We start from the raw sequence: 24,492 nt of genomic DNA, 5'->3' as shown, positions 1-24,492 counted from the left end.
CTCATTTAGATAAACTTTTCCATTTAGCTCAGCAGTGGTTGGTGACACTGAAGCTTATTTTGCTTTAGAATCTGAACAATGAAAGAAGTATCTCTTGCTCCAGTCTGTGTGTGTGTGTGTGTGTGTGTGTGTGTGTGAGTGTGTGTGGAGGGGAGATGATAGGGGAAGGGATATACACACTTGGTGCTCTCTCTCCTGAAGAAAGCAAAAGACCTGGGAGGAGAATGGGGCAGCAGTGCTCAGTTTCGTGGAGCATTCGAGACCAGAAGACCAGCCTTTGGCACCTGGGCCATTGAGGAGTACCCCAGCCATTACACGCTTGCCGACGTGAGGACAGGAAGAACTTCTCTCTCATGTTCCACGTCTTTCCTGGGTCCTCCAGTAACTCCCTCCATGAACTAGAGGATCTGAATAACCAAAGGAACAAATTCACCATTTCTGTTGTAACCAAAGAGAAATGCTAATTGTTTTCTTCCCCCTGTTCTTGCCAAGTTTCCATCAGAAAACCCATTTAATGTGACTATAGGGCCTGAAAAAGAAAGAAGCAAAATATCTATTTTTGCTTATATCTATTTGCTTACATCTATTTTGCTTATAACTATGTATATCTAAATGTAAAAATATCTATTTTTACATTTTTTAAAAATCCGTAAGTTATCTTCTAACATTCTGATAAACAGTAAGTTTGATTTCAAATCCCTTGTCTTTATATCATACCACATATCCATAGCACAGAATGAGGGCAATCCAAGGATACAAGGCTGGATCCTTCTCTCAGTTATCACATCTCACCCAACACAGTAAAGACTGTGGAATTACTAATAATCCAGCGGTTTATTAATGCTCCTTATCCTTTATCTACTCCATTCATTCCCATCTAGCCACCTATCAAATTCTCTGATGTTGCCTTGTCTATAATTCATATGGCTTCCTTTCATTTGAAATTATTTCCCACTACTAAAGCTATCAAACTGACTTTTACCTTCCATTTTGTCACCTATGAGAAAAATTTCCTGAGTAAATGAAAATGAATTCTCTCCACCTTATCTAATCAAAAGCCACTGTACCACAATAAACTGGTGCTTCATAGTACATACAGCACTTGTGAGAATAATTTATATAATTTGATTCTCACCGCCCAGAGAGAATAATTTCCTTGAACCGAACACCAAATAGATAACAAAGCTAAAACTACAAGGTGGCCACCAAGTCTGAAAGCATAGACAATACGATTTCATAATGGGCTATAATATTATATCATTAAGCCATTTATTGCATAGTCACCTATGTTTCCAGACTTGGTGGCCACCCTGTAAAACCCAGATCTTCTAGCCATAATCTGTTTTCCTTGATTCCCTGCATGTTTACTCTGAAGCACTAAAGAAGGCAGCAGTCAAAGGAAAATACCATCTTTAAATTGGATGATATTTAAAAATTTATAAACCAGGTTTCATAGTCTGTTCTCCAACTTAACTTCACAAACACATTGTACACGGAGATTAAAATAAGCAGTTAATATTCTCTCAATGCCTACTATATAAAACCTCACTTCCTGTGAGGGCATGCATAGTTAAGAACTTTACCTACAGTATCACACTTAATCCTCACAATAGTCCCGTGAGGTATCATTATCCTCTTTTTACAAATAAGGAAGCTGAAGATTCTAAGAGGACAGGTCACTAGCCCAATGTCACACAGCTAGGCAGTGGAGGAGCAAGGATGAAGCTACGTCTTCTGATTCCAGCTGCAGTATTATTTCCACTACCCCAGTGAAACATCCTTTACATGTTCCATAACATGCCACTTACTGACCATTTCACTGCCTTCTTCCACAGAGAGACTTCTTCCTCATTGCTTCTAAAAACGAATCATGAGCGAATCTGTAGTCTAAGCTGGCAAGAAGAAAAAAGTTCCTCAACATTGCCTGGCACATAGCAAGCACTAGAGAAATGTTAGCTAGGCTTACTATTATTATGGAAAGACTGACTGTTCCATCTTTTAATGTAACAGTTCCATATAACAATATTCTTTTCCTCAAGCAGTTCTTTAATATTAACAGAATCCCTCCCTATGCATGTCAAATCAGTGTGAAGAGTCTTTTTCATTCAGACTAAAATTTTACCTTCGGGAAATTTACAGTTAGATATTTATAAGATCATAAGCATATTTTATAATGAAGACTACACAAAAACACTCTTTCTCCCAACTAAAACTACAATTCAAAGTGAATTCAACGAACTACATCTTTTTTATATATACATATATTTTTTTTTTAAGATTTTTTTTTTGATGTGGACCATTTTTAAAGTCTTTATTGAATTTGCTGCAATATTGCTTCTGTTTTATGTTTGGTTTTTTGGCCCTGAGTCATGTGGGATCTTAGCTCCCCAACCAGGGATTGAACCTGCACCCCCTGCATTGGAAGGCGAAGTCTTAACCACTGGACTGCCAGGGAAGTCCCACTACATCTGTCTTGAGGCATGGAGATGTCATGAAAAGAGCCTTGAATGACATATCAAAAAACCAAGATTCAATCTCACCTCTTAAGACTAAGCATGTGACCTGCGTATGACCCTTAACCTTCCTGAGGCTCAGAGACCATCATCCACCTTACCTAACTTGGAAGGTTACTGTGATCATTAAAGAGGTCAGGGATCCCAGAGGGCTCCTCATCCCTTACCCAGGGCAAAGAAAGTTGGCTTCAGAGTCTTTTAGTCAAAGGGCCAGGGGACTGAAGTAGAAACCAGTATTTCCAAATCTGGTTTAAGTAAACCATCAACAGCCTGTAGGCAAATATCAAATAACTGGGGAAGCCAGAGGAGAAGTGAATTCACTATCATCCAATAGGCTAGGTCCTCCAGAACATCTGAAACACCAAACTGAAACCAATACCACAAACGGGCTTTGTTACAGTTTATAGAAATTGGATCACAATGAACTATTTATGATTATATCATTTTTTAAAAAATTGGCTAGCCTGGAAACCTAGCCACTGAATGTTATTTCTATGGGAAACTGTATTTCATGATTCAATTCAGAAATCCAAACACTGGGAATGTATCTTATTTCTTTCCAGTTCCAAGAGCTAACAGAGACTCCCTTCTGATCCTCTTTGGCATATTCAGGCAGTCTCTTTCACTCTTTGGGCCTGTGGCCATTCAGATATGAGATGTCAGATGGGGACAGTCAGGACATAATAACTATATACCACCTTTCACTTTTTTTGGGGGGGGCAGTATCACAACACATTTCTATTTATAATCTCATTTTATCTACAATTGCCCAGTGAGGTATGTAGGGCATATCCCATTATTCCTCATTTTTGAAATGAGGAAACTGAAGCACAGAAGTTTCCGTGACTTGTCCAAGGTCATAGCCTGGCAGAACAAGGATTAGAAGTCAGATCTTCATTTCCCAGCCCAATGCTCTTATCAATGAAACATCAACTGCTGAGAAAAGGGGAGAAGGAAGTGAAGGTGACTGTGATTTACTGAGACTTTTTGACTAATTTCGTCTGGCGTTGTGAATTTTCATTAATTTCCTTCTTCATTGTTGCCTGATGAGTTAGTCACTAAAACCATAAGATCAGAAAGTATAAACTGTTTTATATTATTTCCTCATTGTCACAGATAGATGTTCAAGTTTAAGTGTTTCATGATAAAGTGACTCAGAGACTAAGCAAGCCCAATCTACATTAGTCACTTGTTGAACTGTTACATGAGATTTCTGCAAAACTCTTGGGGCCGGGGGCAGGGGGGGGGGCAGAAATAAGCATTTACCAAAAGGATGACTAAATTAAGGACAAAAGGTGAGTGTAAAACTTACACATTTTTTCCTTCCAGTTTAAGCTGTGGCATGAGAAAATAAACATGAGGAAACAAAACACAAGTCACCTATTACCACTTATTCTGAATTTAGGAGGTTTAGAAGAGTTCACTAGTTTAAATCAGCATGTAGTGGACATTTTCAAGACAAGAGAAAGAAGTTAAAAGTTAACAGGACAGAACACTGAGCCTTTCACTTTATATAGCACTTCTACCTCTCAAGTGCTTTCACATAGGTTTATCTCATTTCTTAATCAAGAACTTGCTCTGTCATAGGTAGGTGCAGATATTACTAGGTTCATTTTGCAAACGTGCTTAAGGTCAACACAGCTTTTCAGTAGATAGGTGTAGAAAAACACAATAATTAAACTGAACAGTAACACCAAACAATTTACTATCGTAATGGGATCATACACACTTTACCTTGCAAAGCCAAAACATTTTCATTCCACATTCTGGCAGAGCAATACCATTCCTATTATAGAAAATGTGGCATGACATATTCTAATTTCATCTACATTATTTATAGGTGCTTTAAGTAATATGTTAAGTATTTCTTCTAAGAAAAAATTGAGCATATGACATTTTTGCTTAGGCTTTTTAAAACACTGTGTAACTACACCTCATGAGCCATATTTAATTTCTGATTTTGTAAGAGGGATGCTCTGAATACATCCAGCATTTAGTCCATTTAGAGCTCTGATTTAGCATTTCATGTGGTTTCACTGGCTTCTGTGTCATGGTAGGGGCTAAAATAAACCTCAGGGTGACAGAGAGTAACCCGATGGGTGGAGAGGGTTTTCTCCTCACTACCGGTAACATTCCAAGAATCACAAATAGATGAGGCAACTGGAAGGCATTGAAGCACGTGAGACCCCTGCGTGTCAGCCAAGGGGAAAGTGAAAAGCAAGCAAGTCAGGACGTCTGGAAATCAGTCACGTGATGTAATCATATTAAACTATTCCTGGTTACTGTTTTCAATTTTAAGTAACAATGACTTGGTCTTTCTAAATATCATTTTCTTTTTTTAAAAATTAATTAATTAATTAATTAATTTTGTGGGGGCTGTGTTGGGTCTTCGCTGCTGTGCGCGGGCTTTCTCTAGTTGCGGTGAGCGGGTCTATTCTTTGTTGTGGTTCATGGGCTTCTCATTGCGGTGCCTTCTCTCATTGTGGAGCACGGGCTCTAGGCATGTGGGCTTCAGTAGTTGCAGCATGCAGGATCAGTAGTTGCAGCACGTGGGCTCAGTAGTTGTGGCACGCGGGCTCAGTAGCTGTGGCACGTGGGCTTCGTTGCTCCACAGCACGTGGGACCTTCCCGGACCAGGGATCGAACCCGTGTCCCCTGCATTGCCTGGTGGATTCTTAACTACTGGACTACCAGGGAAGTCCAAAATATCATTTTCTATTAGAAGATAATTGAATGATTATTTTAAGATGAAATAAAGGAGAGAGGAAATAATTAAATTGATTTGGTGAGGACAGCACATAAGGATTTTCACTATTTTAAAGAATCCTATATTATGTGACACAAATTTCCCTTAAAAAAAAAAAAAGAGGATGGGACTTCCCTGGTGGCACAGTGGTTAAGAATCCGTCTGGCAATGCAGGGGACACGGGTTTGATCCCTGGTCCAGGAAAATCCCACATGCCACGGAGCAACTAAGCCCCTGCACCACAACTACTGAGCCTGCGCTCTAGAGCCCGCGAGCCGCAACTACTGAAGCCCGTGTGCCTAGAGCCCGTGCTCCACAACAAGAGAAGCCACTGCAATGAGAAGCCTGCACCCCGCAAGGAAGAGTAACCCCCGCTCGCCGCAGCTAGAGAAAGCCTGCGCACGCAGCAATGAAGACCCAAGGCAGCCAAAAATAAACAAATAAATAAATAAATTAGGGGGGAAAAAGCCCCCAAAAATGAAATTTCAGAAAGTTCAAGTGGTTAAAATATCAGGCTGGCCATGACACAAAAGAATGAAAGTCACTGTTGCTAGAAGCTTGATGCTTTAAGGGAGAAACAGAATGAAGAGAAATCCTCACCATTCTCTCAATGACAGTTCACTGGGCACTGGCTCCACTTCAGAATGAAAGAGCTTTCCTTACCAGTACAACTGCAAACTCACACAGGGCTTGAAAAATTAAATCCATTTACAGTCTCTCCATTTATACACTCTTTGTCTTTCATTTGTCAACGATTCATACAGATTACACATTTGAAACAGAGCTGACAACTTGCATATGATACATCAGAGGGGTAAATCCAACACATTTTTCTCTCCCAATATTTGTTCAAATGGGTGCTAATAAACAAATATTATTTAAAGATGGAAATGTAAGTGAAGAAATATTTCTCTCTGTGCACTTGGGTATATAATTATGCTATTTATTGAACTATCTTGCTTACATCTTTAAGTAATTTTTGTTTACTTTAGAAAACATCAAATGTTATTTGTGAATTACCAAAGTTTTCACTTAGTTGTCTGGTCCGTATCTCTAGTGTGGCTCCCCCTCCATTGCCATTAACTAGCATATGTATTTTTTTGTGTTTTTTTTGCGGTACGTGGGCCTCTCACTGCTGTGGCCTCTCCCCTTGCGGAGCACAGGCTCCGGACGCGCAGGCTCAGCGGCCATGGCTCACGGGCCCAGCCGCTCCGCGGCATGTGGGATCTTCCCGGACCGGGGCACGAACCCGTGTCCCCTGCATCGGCAGGCGAACTCTCAACCACTGCGTCACCAGGGAAGCCCTAACTAGCACATGTTAAAGGGAGCAATCTCTTTCTCATTACTACAGACAGAAGTAGACTTACTGATCAGGGGACTTCACATCCAACTGGCCAAATGCCATGCATCTCACTGGCCTGCTCCCCCATATTCTGCCCAATCCTCTCGGCTTACAACAGTATGAGCACCAAGTTCCCCCCCACATCCTCTCTGCCCCCATTACCAGAAGACTCCTTCTAAGGAAAGGAGCCCTTCCTTCAACCTCTCAAGGACGTTATCATCTCTGCCCTTTCCCAATGGTTTCCTGCAGCCTACTCTACTGTCTAAATTTTAACTCAAATTTCCTCTTCAGATACTATTTAAATTTGATCAAAGGAAATGACTTCTCCTTTACAAAACTCTCTGGGCAACTTTATAAATGAGTCTTGACAGAACTGTTCTAGGTGCTTTCATGCTATCACTTTTCATCGTTTCCAGAATTCTCTGACCTATATTCTATCACCCCCACTTTAAGAAGAAATTGAGGCTCAGCGTTAGAGGGTAGAAAAGCCGGAATTTAAGCAAAGTCTCTTCTCCCTTACTCTGAATTTCTTAAGCATGTTTTTATTTTCTGTGTCAAACTATTTCACTGTTAGTACTATTTTGTAGCTATTTTATATACACGTGTCAAGAGGCTTTTGTATCTTCATTAGACTAAGCATACTATTGGCACTAACTGAACAGCTTAATTATGAGATTAATAAACAAGCAACTACTTTCAACTCCACACTTTGCAAATGCATTCATTTTACAGTGAATCTTAACCATTTGGTGAGCCGTTCCGTGGTTCAAACTATTTTCCCATCTCTCTTCTGCAGTTAGCCTACACTCTTTCACTGCCCATGAGCACCACAGCTAGATAGTGGGGAACAGCCAACATCTCAAGATCTTTAATACTTATCAAGTACGGTGAAAAGTCTGACATGGAAGGAGGCTCAAGTGATTATCTAAAATAAGGGTTTGATATTACATATGGACTATGCCCAACGTCAGAAACAAGCAGGAGTTTGCTATATTAAAGAACATTCACATCATTTAAATAATTCAAGTGGGACTTTCCTGGCGGTCCAGTGGTTAACACTCCGAGCTCCCACTGCAGGGAGCGTGGGTTCGATCCCTGGTTGGGGAACTAAGATCCCACATGCTGCGTGGCACAGCCAAAAAAAAAAAAAAAAAAAAAATTCAAGGAGTTACCTGCCAGAATTGCCCGGTACCACTGAGGCCAAGGTGTTCAATAAGCACTGAGTGTTGTGCTGAACCAGGTCTTCCAAAGTCTATATGCTCTTTTCTGTCCACACTGCTGCTGTGTCCTTTCTACCTAAACTATCCCCTCCTCTCTTCATTTCCTTGAAAACTTTTCCTTCTCTCCACTTTCCTGAACCAATACCCCACACGGGGGGTCTTGTTTGCTTCAAAGAGACATAGCCAAGCAACCACTGTATGTTTTTAAAAACTTTTCTTTCCTCTCTTTCACTGTTGGAATAACACATAGTCTTTCCAGAGGCCTGGCCCTTTCCGGATCTTCTGCATAGAAACATCTTGTAGGTCCATTTCAGGTAGGGGGTTTGATATACTCCCCAGTTCCCTGGATGCCACAAAATCTCTACCAGAAACTGCTGAATCCACCTTTTAGCCTCTTCTGTAAGGTACAGGGGTTGAGACTATAGAAGCACTTTCCAAACTGCGTTCTGTAGAGTACCAGTCCTTCCCCCAAAGAGGTTTTCAAATAAGGTTAGGAAATTACTAAATATCCTCCTTTGGAGAATCACAATGCATAAAAGCGTATTAAGGGCTTTGGAGTCTTTAAGGAAATTCTTTTAATCAAGCACTCCCCAAACTTATGTGACCATAAAATCCTTTTTTCCTATTATACTTACTCACATCCTGATTAATTAGTATTACAGAGCAAACTTCTGAAAATGCTGCATTAGAGGCACATTAAGACCCAGTAGAGTGTAAGCGTTTTTATAATTATGAATAAAATCCAACACTTAGTACCTACAAAACACGAAGATGGATTTCTATAAACTACCCATGATAAGGAGTCTTAATATGGCACAAGACCAGAATGTTCACCTATTAGTAGCTACTTCACTTGGTAACCTAAGAGATTTATATCTGGATTCTTTCCTATAGAGACAACTCAATTAGTGAAATACTTTATCCAGACCTAACTCTCTCTGTTAGCATTAGAAAAAATGCTACCAAACACAACCTTAATTTTGGAATAACTACAGAGGGAGTTCTAAAGGAACGGAGTAGAAATTAATTACCAGTAATCACACATTCCAGGGCCAAGAGGCTGAAGAGTGAATACCTATGTCAACTTTTTTTCCCCCTGGTTAATTTCCATATCTGGGCAATATTCCTACAGATGAAAAGGCTTATATGTGGAGCATCTGTTAACTTTGACAGGAAAGGTGTTAAGAGACCACACACCATCAGGGAGGGCGGGCAGTGGAGAAGAGGGGGATTTCGCAGTACTTTCCCACTAGGCTCCAAGAGATTCTCACTAATTCTACTGTCCTCTCTCACCTTCCTGCTATTCTGCTGACAACAGTTATTTCTCTCATGCTCAGGAATCTTCTGTCCTCAACTGTCATAATCCTAACAAATTTACCCTCCTTCCTCTTTTGTCAGTGATTCACAATGTGAGGTGCATTCTTAGATGCAGTCAGAAGATGGTGATAGCCAATAAATCACATCCTCTGCCCTGGAACTTTCTTCTGATACTATAAATTTTTAGCTTTCTAAGTGAGAAATGCTCCCCAAATCTGGTATAACTAAAATAGTAACTCCCGACTTACAAGACAGCTCATAAGATATCATGTTAAAGCAGAAGATGTTAAGGTAACTTTAAAATAAGATTTACAAAAGGCAAAGCTTACCAGTTGATGAAGGGTGAAGGGTGAAGAGGTATAGGGAAGTGATATTAAAAACATTCTAAACTAGTTGCATAATGTCAAGGCTGAGGTAAGCTATACCTTTGACCCACCTTGTTCTTTTATTATATCTAAGATTGTGTTGGTTTCAACAACTTACGTGAGGTATATTTCCACCCTTCTAACTCTCAACATACTACTTTTAAAATGCAGATTAAATGTTCAGGTTAGCTTAGCAAGTAAAAGTCACAGTACACAGGACATATCCATGAACAGATTTATAAGAAACAACACAATAAACCGATCCAGCAACTAACTGCCCCTGTTAGGTTAAGAAGAAAAATATCCTCCCTCCCTACGCTTTTGGTAGGAATTGTTATAAAAAACTGATTTCAAAAACCGCAACAGGGACTTCCCTGGTGGCACAGTGGTTAAGAATCCGCCTGCCAATGCAGGGGACACAGGTTCGAGCCCTGGTCTGGGAAGATCCCACATGCCGAGGAGCAACTAAGCCCGTGTGCCACAACTACTGAGCCTGCACTCTAGAGCCCGTGAGCCACAACTACTAAGCCCGCGTGCCACAACTACTGAAGCCCATGCACCTAGAGCCCGTGCTCTGCAACAAGAGAAGCCACCGCAATGAGAAGCCCATGCACCACAATGAAGAGTAGGCCCCGCTCACTGCAACTGGAAAAAGCCCATGCAGTGACAAAGACCCAATGCAGCCAAAAATAAAAATAAACAAATTAAAACACACACACACACACACACACACACACACACACACACAACAAATATGTGGCAGCAATCTGATTTAAATGCTTTCAAATCTTAGATAATCTATAAGATGCATGTAGCCCAAAAAAGAGTAGTAGAGGAAGGTGAAGAAAATACAACACTCTGGATTTTCCATAAAGTAACATGCTAAAGTAGCACCTCCTAAAAGAACCATATACAGGTAAAATCTGACAATGCTTTTAAGATTTGAAGTTTGTTGCAGTAAAATTGCACAATTAAGTATCATGATAAAGAAAATGCAAAGTATAATGTGAATCCTAAGCTTTAGTTATTTTTGCTAAACTCTAGGACTAGACTGCTCATCCAAAAGCACAGAAAATGTATCTTTTACCACTGACTGCTAATAATATCTGCAACTAACCTGAACCTGTTAGGCCATTTGTCATTTAGCTTCAGGGGGCCCATCCTTTCTCACTACGAGAATTAACACTATAAAAAAGTTGCGAAGACCACCCCAACGATAGTGGTGGACTCTTTATCATCTCTTATTTGAAAAAACACATACCTGAGAATAGATTTGAGGATTCCTTGAATTAAGCTGGTGCCCACCCTCTGGAATCTGAAGCCCACGATGGACTCCACGTTTAGTTTAAAACCATCACATAAATCCAGAACCAGAAATACACAGTACACAGTATTACCACTGTTTATTCAATACATAATAAAAAGTCTCACTTCAAGAGGGATAACCCATTTGACCAGTGAAATGCCTTGAGAAGCAGAATACTGGTAATGAAATTATTCTTAAATCAGCTACTGCCATAACTTGCTTTACTAAGCACAGCTCCTGGCACATGGTAGTTGCTCACATCTGTGGATGAATGAATCCTCGACCAACCTTAGGTAGGTTACTCAACTACTCTATAGACTTTAAACTTCCTATGTATAAAAGTCAGCTTTCTCTGGCTTAATTTTCTCAAATTAAGCCTTTGGATTGATCAAGGCACTCTGAAACTCTGACACTGAGGGAAAAAAAAGATGCTTCCATTTCATGCAAAAGTCACATAGACAGGGAAGTTATATATCATGATCCCCATGTTGAGGCGCATTTGACTTTCATCTTAGATTCATTATCACTTCATCAGGAAGGAGTCCCCTAACCACCAACCTACTCCCCCCACCAGCAGATATGCCCCCTGAGTTATTAACTCCTTGAAAACTTTATTTTCCCTTTGTAGTACACAGTACAACAATCATTAAATAACATCTGTATTGTTCTCTGTTAAATGTTTGTCTCCCTCTCTAGGCTTCAGACATTCTGAAGGTGAGATCATATGGGCTTTGCTGATTGACCTCCTCTTTCTTACACCTAGAAGTACCTGGCACACGGATGTTTAGAAAATATTTGTTCAGTGAATGTTTGAGAACAAAAAGCCAGCCAATGGTGCCCCTTCAAGATACTCAAATAATAAAAGCTTAGAAATCAAGGAAGGGAACGTTAGGTCATCAAAAGCTAATGTTCAGAACATCACTCTGTTCTCAACATGAAACTGAGAGAAGTTTTTCCTCAGCGGTAACAGCAATAAAAGAAGTAAGTGTATCATAGCATATCTATGTGCCATTTTATACCTTTCAAAACACTTTCATCACGCGTGGTCTCATGACTGAAAGTCTCCGAAGAGTTCATACAGAAATTCTGTTTACGGTTCTACATGTTTTAAAGAGTTGTGACAGGTATATAACCCATTTATCCTGAAAGTTTTTATAAATAACTTAGAGACTGTCTGGGAATTTTTTTTCCCCCCTTAGGTGCTCACTGCATGATATTCCCTCTACAAAACAGCTGGGACAAAGTCCCATTTTTTTTTTTTTTTAAGTTTCAGAGCACTGAAATAAATACTGATTCCAAATAAAGTTTTCAGCTCTATTCTTCAGCTCTAGCAGCTCTATTTTCTTAAAGGACAAAGAAAGGCAATCTGAGAGCTTCTGCTAGATGCCAAAGGGACTTCCCAGGGATTGCTGGTAAATTGAACCACATCTAAGGTTCCAAAGTAAACTTCTAAAACCTTTTCAGAGGTGTATAACCTTCAGAATTCTGTGAAGGTGAGAGCAGGAGAGAGATCCTTATTTAAACGATAAACTTTAATGCTCTTTGATGATGAAAAATATTTTTTAACTTTCTATGACTATATGAAAATTCATAAACAGAAAGACCACGGGGTGGATGAGAATCTTGGCAAATGATATGGGAATGGAAGTACTGCAGCTCTTGAAAGTCTATGACAGAGCACAAGTGAAATGAGACTCAACAGGGGTTCCTACTTTCTGTATCCTTTCCTAATAATCTGACTTAAAACAATTTCTTTGTTTTAGAGATCATAAACACCTCATACTGTAAACTTTACCAGCTTATATCTAATCCTATATGATTCCTGAATTCCAAAGGAGGACAGGTCAAAGCCAATAAAAGTTTTACTTCAAAGCCCTGAAATAAAGTAAGCAAAGTACTCGTTAAGAAAGATCCAGTTCCAACTTCCTCAGGAGTATGTTTGGATATCTGGGTTTGTAATACATAGTATCTTTATCTCCATCAAATTTTATGAATGTCAAAGTGTTTGATACACAATATCTAATCTGATTCACATAATAATCTTGTGAAATAGGCAGGCCAAGAACCTTATAGATGAAGAACACGAGATTCCAAGAGGTTAAGTTTCTTGACCCAGGATCATAACTTAGAAAATGGAAGCACCAGGGTTGGAAGAATTTCTGATCCCTAGACCACTGCTATTTCTATAGCAAGAACAGCTATACCATTCTGGACTCTCTAAATCTGCTGTTCATTCTTTATTCCTCATCAAAACAGGCAATAAGATAGCAATGTCCATACATGTCCATACTATATAAAGAGTACACAGTATATAAAGAGGGTAAAATATTCCCCTTAAAATAATGGTCATATCCCCACTATGTCCCTATATGGTTTTAGGTCTTAGAATCTTATTAAACTATGATTTGCTATTCTTGGTCTCATATCAAGCTTATATACAGAGCACAACTTTGCATGAGAAAAAAATGCAATAAACATGTGTTCTCTTATTAAAGACCAGGGACCTTCCCGACAAGCATTAGAATCACTAAATCCAAGTTACTCCATAGTCTAGCGTAAGGTTAGGGCTGAAAAGCTGGATAGAACTCCAACTATATTCTTTCCTGATTAGTAGGGTGGGTGTAATGGGATGAGGCCTCAGGATGAAAGAAATGCTATTAACTACTGAATGTGCGTGAGGGTGAGGGTTGCTTTTTCTTTTTTTTTTTTAATGAGTGACTCAGTTTTTTGAAGGGGGAAAAGTCCAATGCTTCACGTAAAAATACCTTACGTATCTGTGAATCCTAGGGTTTAATAATAAAAAAAAAAATCCACATTAAGTTCTTCAACTTCCAAAATCTGTTTTCTTATCTATAATGTACATTGTGCTGTTATATTTGCAAAACATCAAGGTTAAAGATAGAAAAGCCTATCAAATAACCTCCATAGAATGTAAGGGTCAAGGCAGGATTGATCTGTACAATAAGCCTAACTCTGATCTTTGGTAACGAACACACTTTATTCTATAAAGTCAGCCTTGTTCTTTTAAGGCAGTGGTTTTCAACTTTGGATACATAACAGAATGGGTTTTTTAAAAAATACTGGTGCCCCAATCCTCCTCCAGATCAATGAAATCAGAATCTCTTTAGTGTAGGGTAGGGACTGGCTGTTTCTAGGGGTCAGCTGGAGTTGAAAACCTCTGGTCTAAGTGCTTTGCTATCTAGTTTAAAGAATCTAACATGACATCGTTTTCATATTTTCCTATGGAAGGAATATTCACAGTCCCAAGACAGTCACAATGGTTAGAAACACCAGAAATGTACAAGTTGAATGAGTGTATTACTTGGATATAAGCAGACATTCTTAAGTTAGTCACAACTGCTACACTTAATAAATATTAACCATTAAAAAAATTTTTTTAAAGAAAGAACAGAAAAACTGCATATAACCATGAACATATATACTCATTTAACTACAGCTTAAGTATTAAACCATATTCAAAAATTTATCTCCCACTGAATAGTAGCCAATCTTGTAAAGCATTTTATTTTTGGAACTTTCCCATAGATATAAGTAAGAAAAAGCAAATAAAGAAACCAGAAGTACAAGACATCCTATTACACAGGTATATGAAATCAGTTCAAAGGGGAGTTTCCACTGCTCAGAGGACAAAGCACTTCTCAGAAACATTACTGCAATCATACTGCTCATTTCTTGCTCAACACAGTACTGCTGAAAAGCATGTTGCTATGTTCCCACCTTAACTGCCTTATGTGTTGTTCCTGTGACTTGCCGGAGCCAACAAAGACAAGTTTGGCTTCTGGAAAAACCAAAAGGCCACGCTTCTTTATTTGTAACCTTGCTCTAAACCCTCTCCCTATTATCTGATTCTATGAATTTTGCAATAGCTGCATATTAGTTAAAGCTGGAGAATGAGTAACTAAACCTGGTCTAAATTGTATGCTTAAGCAAATATAACAATAAAAACAAGTCCTACGCAATTTGTAGCATTTTATAAAAAAACTACTCACATTTGAAGGAGGCTTAGACTAAAAAATTCAAGACCAAAAAATGCAAGGAAATCTAAAACAGATGTAATATCCTAATTAAACCTAGGTGGCCTATCTGGGAAAATATTTAAGATTCCTGTTCTATGAACTTCCTGATTAAGAAGAGATTAATAGCTACTACAGTAAGGATAAGAAATTATTAAAGGTTAGAAAAGAATTTTGATTTGTGTTTCTAAGTCAGTGAGCTGTAACCAAATATAACCAGGTAGTGGTAGTGGTATAAACTTACATGGTTTATTGTAGATTGAACAGCCTTTAAATAATGGTTTAGTTCCCGATCCATCATTGCAAATTCAACCATTGCCTTATCCATACTGTATTCACTACTCACTTCAGCTGAAAAAGAAAGGAAAGCAATGATCATTTTCCATTTAAAATGCCGTATTTGGAAAAAGCTGTACCAACATAATTTATCAGTCAATGGTCTATCTAAATGATTGTGTAAAGGTATTGCATATTTTTTAAAATGCCTTCAATATATGCCTGCTTCATTCAAAATTCGAAGAAGACACCCAGTAGAAAAAGTCTCAAAGGTGGAAATGTAGACTCAGACTCAGGAGTTCCAGGCTGTGCCACCTACCTGGACAACCTTAAATCAACCACTACACTTTTCTCAGCCTCAGTTCCCTCATCCATTAGAGCAGCCCACTTATATATCTGCACATGAACCTCGTAGTATTGTTAAAGATCAAATAAGGAAGATTTCCACTTCTAGTAATGGGAGGTTGGGTTATGTGGACCAATCCTCCTACTGAAGACAACTAAAATGACTGGAGGGCTTCCCTGGTGGCTCAGTGGTTAAGAATCCGCCTGCCAATAAAGGGGACACGGGTTCGGGACCTAGTCAGGGAAGATCCCACATGCCGCGGAGCAACTAAGCCCATGCACCACAACTACTGAGCCTGCGCTCTAGAGCCTGTGAGCCACAACTACTGAGCCCACGTGCCACAACTACTGAAGCCCATGCACCTAGAGCCCGTGCTCCGCAACAAGAGAAGCCACAACAATGAGAAGCCGGCGCACAGCAGTGAAGAGTAGCCCCCCCGCTCACCACAACTAGAGAAAGCCCGCCCGCAGCAACGAAGACCCAACACAGCCAGAAATAAATGAATAAATAAATAAGTAAAATGATTGGATAAAATAGGAAAAAGAGTAATCTCCTTAAAAACAAAAGGGTCACAAGATAGTAAGAAACAACCAGGGCAAAATTAGGGAAAACCAAAAAAGAGAAGCCAAACGCAGGACATCAAAGTTGCATACTCTCCCCCAGTAAGCTGGGTCCCCACTTGTCAGAATAAAGATGAACCGGAAGTAATCCCACTCTGCTCCTCCAGGCCACAGGGAGGTTGGCCTTGGCCACTGAGCAGAACAGAAGGAAGAGAGAGAGAGAAAACAAACATGTTTCTGAAAAACCGTATCAACAACCCACAGCCTGGGTTTGCAGCCTGGGTTCCCCTCACCTGAGTGGTGCTGGGAACCTGAGCTCTGATGTTGGTGGGAGGTGGTCTCACAATGAAAGTACCCACACGTACTCCCCTCTGGAAAAGACACTTGTATCTGAGGCCTCAAATAACCCTACAAATAATTGTTAAGGATAATGAGTAGATTACAGGGGAAAAAAAATAAAAATAAAAACAAAACAAAACAAAAAACCTTACAAGGAGAAGCACAAGAAAGCAAGCCAAAAAGAGTAAAAATCATTGGGCTTCCCTGGTGGCGCAGTGGTTGAGAGTCCACCTGCCAGTGCAGGGGACATGGGTTCGTGCCCCGGTCCGGGAAGGTCCCACATGCCGCAGGACAGCTGGGTCCATACCGCAAAAAAAAAAAAAAAAAAAGAGTAAAAATCAGCAGAAACAGATCCCCAAATGTTTCAGATATCAGTCAGAGCATGAAACAACTATACTTACTATATTTAAAAATTAAAAGACCCTCAGGGAACAGGAGACTATAGCAAGCGACTAGTAGATTGGAAAAGCAAGATAATATTCTTCAAAGTGTTTTTAAACTTTTTTTTTAAAAGCTCTAGACACACAATTTAATAATAGATCGGGAAAAGATAGAGAACACAGGATAATAAAAACGTTAACATTAAAAAAGCTGAAAGAAATGAAAATAAAACTGGAGTCCTTAAATCATATTTGGGGACGCACACACTCAAAGACTCTTCATTCAAATAACTTAGCTCAGACAAATGGCAGTATTTCTTGTCTACTCTGAAGAACAATACAACAGTTCATCTCTAAGTCATTAAATAATATAAAACCCACTGACATTTGGCTTTTAAAAAATGATTTTCCTGGACTTCTAAATTATGCTTTAGTTTTACAATAGTCAATTATAAGCACACTCCATAAAATATCTTCTGGGTTAACGCGCTTCTGGTAGAATATCTCTTGGCTGGTAACACCCAGACTTCACAGAATATACATATACCTCAATATAAGCTTTTTTTTTTTTGAGGAGTGGGAAGGGGCAGTGTTTATATAAGAAAAATTTGTATTTGCATTCCCCAAATTAAATACATTTTTAACAAAGCGGTATATGAGAAAGGTCTCAAGTCATATTCCATATAAAATTGTTAGACCATTTGAAAATGTCCAAACATCAATGAAAGAGACATGTTGCTTAGCTGTTGCTGGTACCAACGTGTATCTATTGCCATAAATACAACAACTGTTTGTTAAAAATCCTATTAATTGCCTGATGATCAGGAGAATTTTAAACAATTTATATCCTAATAATGATGGGTTGTGACTTATACAGGCATTTTACTGTATATAGTTACATTTCAGTAAATTGGTTAGGGGTTTGGGGTTGGCCTGTAATTTAATTTTTTCCCATTTAAAATAATGAAAAAAGAAAATTAAAAAAAAAAGAAGAAAGAAAGAAAAATAGGCCCCTGGTTTCACACAAACCTTATCTAGTTAAAGGAAATGATGATGTGGGTGTGTTTTTTTTCCTTTTCTTAGTGGAATCAGTATATTTTATGTGTAATGGATTCTGATACTGGGACCATTGAAAAAGTGGGTCAAGCTGGTAACCTGAGCAAAGACTAACAGCATAAACTGCTTTATCAAAAGTGCAATAATTAGTGGCAACTTCAACCTAAATAGAAACTCACTAAAGGACGTATCAGCAGCAAAAGTCTTTGAAGTATGAGAAATAAAAATGTGTCAGAGGCTTAAATCAGTAGGAATTGACATAATGTTGGCAACCTCCCTCTGGAATTAAATGAGTTAATTTTTTAAAGCACTTAGAAATATGCCTTCGACATTAAAGTTTTCAGAGAAAGCAGGATGATGATTCTCATTATCAAGGTCCCATAGACAATAGCAAGACTTGAACCAGATAACAATTTTAAATACAAGGCCAAGGAGACCTTCCCTGCAAAGGAGAACCTGAGCAATGGCTGCCAGTATTTGATGGCATGAAGCCTAAGGGAAGTACCTGAGGAGGCCAGCTGTGGACATGCAGCCTCAGCTAAGGCTCCAGGGCCCAAGAATGTTGGGACAAGCTAAAGAACCTAAGTGATGAATAGTGCAGCCTGAGGCGACAAAGGGAAAACACCAGAAGAGAGCAGGAAGCTACTCCTGAGAAGAACGAGAACCACACCACACCACACCTGGAAGTGATGCTCAGTCAGATAACTTCAGGCTCAAATCAATGTTTTCATCTGCTGGGGAAAAGGGCTTGGAGAGACTAGAGACGGAAGACAAAAGACTCGAGACTCCCACAATGGCAACTGGAAGAGAGGTCATGAGAACATCCATATCCAGTAGTTGTTAACCCTTGTCTCCCTTATTATTACAATAAAGCCTCTTTCTAAGTATGTTATTTGTGTTCATGTTTCAGAAATACCAGGCAAAGGAAGGCACAGGGAATGTGTCCTGTTCCACTAAAGAACTGAGTTGGGGAAAGAGCATAGTGTTGCATGAAAAAGGCTAAATAAAGCCCTGAAGAACTCAGGAGGAAAAGAGGGATAAACACATAAACAGGGAGTTGGCTGTTGACTAAAAAGTGGCTGGGGCGTTGGGGAGGTACAGAGACACTGACCAGCTAGAGGCTCCCTGCTCCTTTATTCCACAGTATATAATCCCACTACCAAAATTCTCCCACTCCCACAGGGAAAGCCCTTCCTAAAAATCCACACCAACCAAATCCTACACATCTTTCAAGGGCTGAGCTCAGGCCCTACCTGCTTTTAAACTCTGCCAGCCTAGAAGGATCTCACTTAATTTATCTTAACAACTATACTTGATACCTTGGCACTTTGAACCATAAACAATCTTGTTTTCTTATATGAATTTGTCTCATTTTTCCAAACAGACTTTAATCCATTTGAGGGCAAGAATGATGGATCCAACAAAGAACTACAGGAACTCTTCCTTCAATATGCCTATACGGCCATCATATAATAAATGTGAAAATTAAACTTTCACCAAACTAAAAATTGTCCTGCCTCTGATATTCAGTTGAATTAAAATGTAAAGAAGACATGTAAGGGCCTCCCTGGTGGCGCAGTGGTTGAGAGTCCGCCTGCCGATGCAGGGGATACGGGTTCGTGCCCCGGTCTGGGAGGATCCCATATGCCGCGGAGCGGCTGGGCCCGTGAGCCATGGCCGCTGGGCCTGCGCATCCGGAGCCTGTGCTCCGCAACGGGAGAGGCCACAACAGTGAGAGGCCCGCATACCGCAAAAAGAAAAAAAAAAAAAAAAAAAAGAAGACATGTAATATAAACTTATTTGCCTATTCTATTTTCAGTGTGATTTTTCCACAGGAAAAAGGTTGGCACCAGCGCCGAGTGTGGGGGGGAGTTTACAAAAATGATGTTAAAATTCACAGAATGACAATCTCAGAGAGGCAAATATTACTGTAGCACACCTCTGCAAGCCAAAAAGTAACTGCAATGATAAAATATGTATACATAATAATAGCTGTACCTAACAATTAGTAAGCACTTTATTATGAGCCAAGACTACTTAGCATACTGTGTTTACATTAAACCTCACAGCAGCATTAAGAGAAAGGTAGTTTTAGCTCCACTTTATATATGAGAAAACCAAAGCACCAGGCAGTTGAAGTAACCTGCTCAAGGACACAACGGTAGTGAGTGGCTGAGCTAGGCCTCCAACTCAGACCTTCTAGCTGCAAAGTATGTACACCAGCCTCCTGTGCTAAAAGGTGCTTAAACGTGAGAAGGACAAGCACCTCCAACTCCTCCATGGATATCCAGGGAACAAACCCTTGGGGTGGGGGTGGGGGAACTGGGGGGAAACTCATGGCGCTGAGCTTCATCTCAGCTCCCGGTGGACTGTTCCAAGTAGGACGCTGGCCAACGCCACTCAAATGTGATCGGGCCCGGTCCGATCACATCTGGGAAAAGCTTTCCCAAATTCCTTAGTAGAGGAAACCGATAACCAGAAGAAAATAATCTTCCCCTTTTAGAAGATTGCTAAGTTTTAACACTGGTGAAGAGAGTGATCTTTTCCATCAGCAAGGCTAATTGGAGGGGCTATAAAAGTAACCAAGTCACCCACTGAATGCTAGGAGAATAACTAAGTCAGCTCTAGCAGCTGGTAAGTCAACCTGTACCAGGCCAAGAGCACCAGCAACAACAGAGATGGAAGTAGCAGCCATGCAAGGGCAGCAGCAGAGAACTGTTTCAGGGGAAGGGAAGAGCCCTGGAAGGCTTCACATGCAGAGGTACTTCTGAGTGGAGCCCAGTGTCAAAACCATTTCTATTATCCGTGTCTTTGACTGTCCTCCCCTGGCCAAGCGGGGTCTGGGAGTCTAGGAATATTCTCGTTTCTTCAATGTGCCATTCAATGAGCATTAACTTATTATAATCAACCCTTGCTTGTGTTAATCAAATGAACCTAAGTGATACACTTGAACATTCATTTACAAGCCAATAAACATGTGGGGAGGTCTCCTGGGGAGAGCTCGGAGACTCGGTGAGACCGGTGTGACACATCTGGCACACCGATTCAGAAACTGCTCCAAGAAGTTAGTTCAATAACTCGCTGAAATATGTCCCCCTAACCCCTGCCCCAGCAAATGAAGTCCAGAGGGCACAGATAATCTTTGATTTCTATTAAACAATTATAACTGTTTCTGTAAGTACGCCCGTACTGTGGCAAGTGTGCCTTGTCTATACCAGTGATCCTGCTCAGCACTATCCAAACACTATGCACTGCGAACAGTACCTGAAGGACTTACAAAGTGTTATTTAGACCAGGAAGGGCCATAGAACTAAACCCATTCTTTAAAGATGGTTTCTGTTTCATTTTGGTTTTTCCTGTTCATTGTCAAGTCCTAGAAAACTAAAGAGTGATAATCGCTGAAGGAGGACCTCTTTTTAGACTGAAGTGCTCTGATATTTATCTAACATAAGAAGTATCTGAATGGATGCAGTTGGCCTGCATATGATTCTCCTGAAGTCAAACAAACGTGTAATTATGCAATCTAGGCAGCCACACTAATCATTAGACATGTCACCTGTTATTCAATGTCAGAACGCATTAACAGCAGTATTAGAACTATTACTATTCTTTCATTTTGAAGTGTTGAATAAGGCATTAAAGGTACATGTTACATAAAGAACATTAAGCAGAAATGGGTGATTTAGTGTTGCAATCAAATTCAACTTAAAATTCATGAGACTTCAATGAGAGGAAGATAATGGCTGAGGTAGGAACACATACGAAAGCAAAACAATTATATGGAATTATATAGCAATCAATGTGGGTTGTCTCAAAAGTGAAAGATGGGGCAAAATGAGGGAGAAGAGAGAGGTCTGAGAGGAGAGGAAGGGAGGAGACTAGCTATTTTTACAGATGTAGGCAGACTCATGTGAGACAAATTTCAGGTCCCCTGTGGCTAAACAAGGTATCAATAGGTAGTAAGCCATTAACAGTATGGTAACTCTTATGTAGCACAGTTCAGACTCATGAGAGTTTATCCAGGGTGAGTTCCAAGATTGTCTAGTGTCTACTCCCACCTTACTTGCTCCACATAATGCCACTTTCTTGGCCACTGGTTAAAAAATGGGGATAAAGAAGATTCTTTATCTTGGCTTCCCCAAGTCCAGATGGGCATGGTCAACAGACCAGTGAAGATTTCCTTCCATACCAGCAACCAGTTCAGCAAGAATGGAAGGTAACTGATGCCACTAAGAGATGCAGCTTCTTGACCAACTATTCTAAGTAAGGCCCCTCCCAAGCCACAGCTGTCCTAAGGAGCAGCCTAAGCCATGCACTGGAGAGAAATAAATTCTCTTCCCTGAGGCCTAGCCCTAAGGTTTGGGAAGCACAGCTGAAGCAGGTCCGGGAGCACACAGGACCCAGAGCCAAATAAGTTCCCTCAAGTCCTTCAAGTCTTCAGTAGAACTGCCTTCAGTGAAACAAACATGAAGACACCTACCCTCCTCCTTCCCCTAGCGTGTCCATCCCAGCTTTATCTCTAGGCTCCCTCTCTACACGACTGGATGTCTTTTTCCTTTGCTCTGCTGTTGCCTATGATTTCAGCCACAGGGTCCTTTTCCAGAATTCTCCCTAAGCTCCAGCATAGGACCAGATGCTTCATGCCTTCTTGGTCCATAAGCCCTCTTTACCTTTACAACGAGGACATGTGTGCAGGTGTATGTGTTCAGGCGGCACACCCTCAAGACAAATTTCACCTACTTATCCTTTCCAACTTTCTGTCCCTGATTCAACTGCAGTTTTGCCCATGGTCAAGTTGTTTCCTGAAATTTTGTCCTAACCAAACAAAAACCGCAGAAGCAGGTGTTTTTTATTCTACAAAGTCATGTATAGGCATGTCTGAACAGGAACAATACCAATTATATATAGTTGAATAAATTCAACTCCATGCATTTTATCAGTAATATACCAAACCTTTCAGACAAAGCAGTCATTTAGTGTTCTTCAGGGGTTGTGACTCCAGTTCCACATGAATCACACACTCAGAAGGATCTTAAATTCTCAGTGCCATAAAGTATATGTGTCCGTTTTGAAAAGGAGGAAGGAAGGAGAGGAGGCCAGGAATCGCCTGATTTATGTTTTAAATTTCCTAGAATAGGTGGCACCTAGGGAGATTTTTACTTTCTGAAACAGGGAATAAGTATTTCCTAATCTCTTCAAATTAAAACTTGATTCTTCTATATTTTGTAAGCAAGAAATTTCTTCTTTTTGGATGAACTCAAATAAATGGCAGTATAAACTATATTGCTTCTCCCTCCCTCTGTGGAAGAAAAACCCTTCCTCTTTTAAAATATAGCTCCAACTATCTCAAGCAACATATATTACACACACACCTTCCTCTATGAGTGGGTGTGTGTATGTTTTTCCTGGCAGCCAAGTATTAAGCAATCATTATATATTCATCAGAAGTCAAATTTAATGACTTATTCACTGCTTGAGCAATATTTAATAGAAACTTGCTTACTTCCCACTACCCTGTACTTTAGTCACCATTATTCCTCCACACAGATATTAATGTGGTAAAATTAAAATTGAATCCACATTACATAACTGCCTCCCACCAGAAATAATAGTGAAGTGTAACAGTTTATGACACAAACTAGGAAGCAACTGGCTCTTTTATAAGCTCAGCAAATATGGGGGAAATCTTTGTGAAATATTGACCTTTATAATCATCTTTACCCCCCTATACAATTTTCTTATCATAGTCATACAGAAGAGGGAAGTTGTATAATACAGTAACTCAAAAAGCCAGCTCTGGAGTCCATTTACATTCAAATCTAGGTTATGTTACTTGCTAGCTGTGTAGTCTTTGGCACGTAACTTTGAGTCTCAGTTTCCTCTTCTGTATAATGGGTGCAATAACAGTATCTAACTCACAACATGACTAAGTGAGAAAATGTAGCTAAAATGATCAGCACAGGGCCTGGCCCACAGTATGCACTGACAAAATGTTATCTGCCATTATAATTATTACAGAATGGATCACTACTCTGCAAATGTAGTTAGTCTAAATGCTGAAAGCACTTTGCCCTTAGAACCAAAAAGAATCAAGTGAAGATCATCTCTTTAACTCTCTCAGCTGTTTCTACTAACTAGAGACCAAAGCATGAAGTTAAACTCACAAGGCTGCAACGCTCTATGAGAAGTTTTGTCAACAATCCGCTATCCTACCCACCCACACACTACTGTCCAGAAACTCACTTACCTAGCAAATGCTTACTGAGCACTTACTACAGGCCAGGCAGAGGGGAAAATGCTTAGAAGCAAGAAGGAGCAGCTAAGCCTGCCCACAGAGGGTTTAACAGGTTTAACAAGTGAGGGGGTGAATGTGTCTGGAAAGGTAGCGTGCATCAGATGTTTACCGGCTTGTGCAGAGGCTAAATAAATGCCCTCGGTCCTCTCCACCGAGGCTGATTTACAGTTTAAATGCTCAAACAGAAACCCTGGGAATGAACAGAGAAGGCATAGATTAAATCTTCACTGAACACTGACTAGTGCCAGGCACTATGAACACACTACTCATCCTTTGTGGCAACAGCGTGAAGTCGGTATTAGTAAACATCATTTCAAGATAAGGAAGCCAATGCTCACTAGGGCTAAATCATTTGTCCCAAGTCACAAAGTTGATAAATGGTAGACTTAGGAACTGC

At 40.0% G+C, this 24,492-nt stretch overlaps 1 protein-coding gene across 4 annotated transcripts in view; it reads right to left on the bottom strand.

Moving 5' to 3' along the window:
* NSMCE2 (NSE2 (MMS21) homolog, SMC5-SMC6 complex SUMO ligase) overlaps nucleotides 1-24,492 on the bottom strand; it is a 225,840-nt gene that overhangs the window by 162,475 nt on the left and 38,873 nt on the right. For all 4 annotated transcript variants that reach the window (XM_081258685.1, XM_081258686.1, XM_081258687.1 and 1 more), the window contains exon 3: nucleotides 15,088-15,194. In XM_081258685.1, coding sequence (XP_081114811.1) covers nucleotides 15,088-15,194 — 107 coding nt within the window. The remainder of the gene's footprint in view (nucleotides 1-15,087; nucleotides 15,195-24,492) is intronic.

The sequence above is a fragment of the Mesoplodon bidens genome (genome assembly GCF_964165515.1).
Source record: "Mesoplodon bidens genome assembly, chromosome: 16".
Lineage (NCBI taxonomy): Eukaryota > Metazoa > Chordata > Mammalia > Artiodactyla > Ziphiidae > Mesoplodon > Mesoplodon bidens.
Note: the sequence above shows the minus strand (reverse complement) of the source record. Positions and strands in the feature narration are given on the sequence as shown.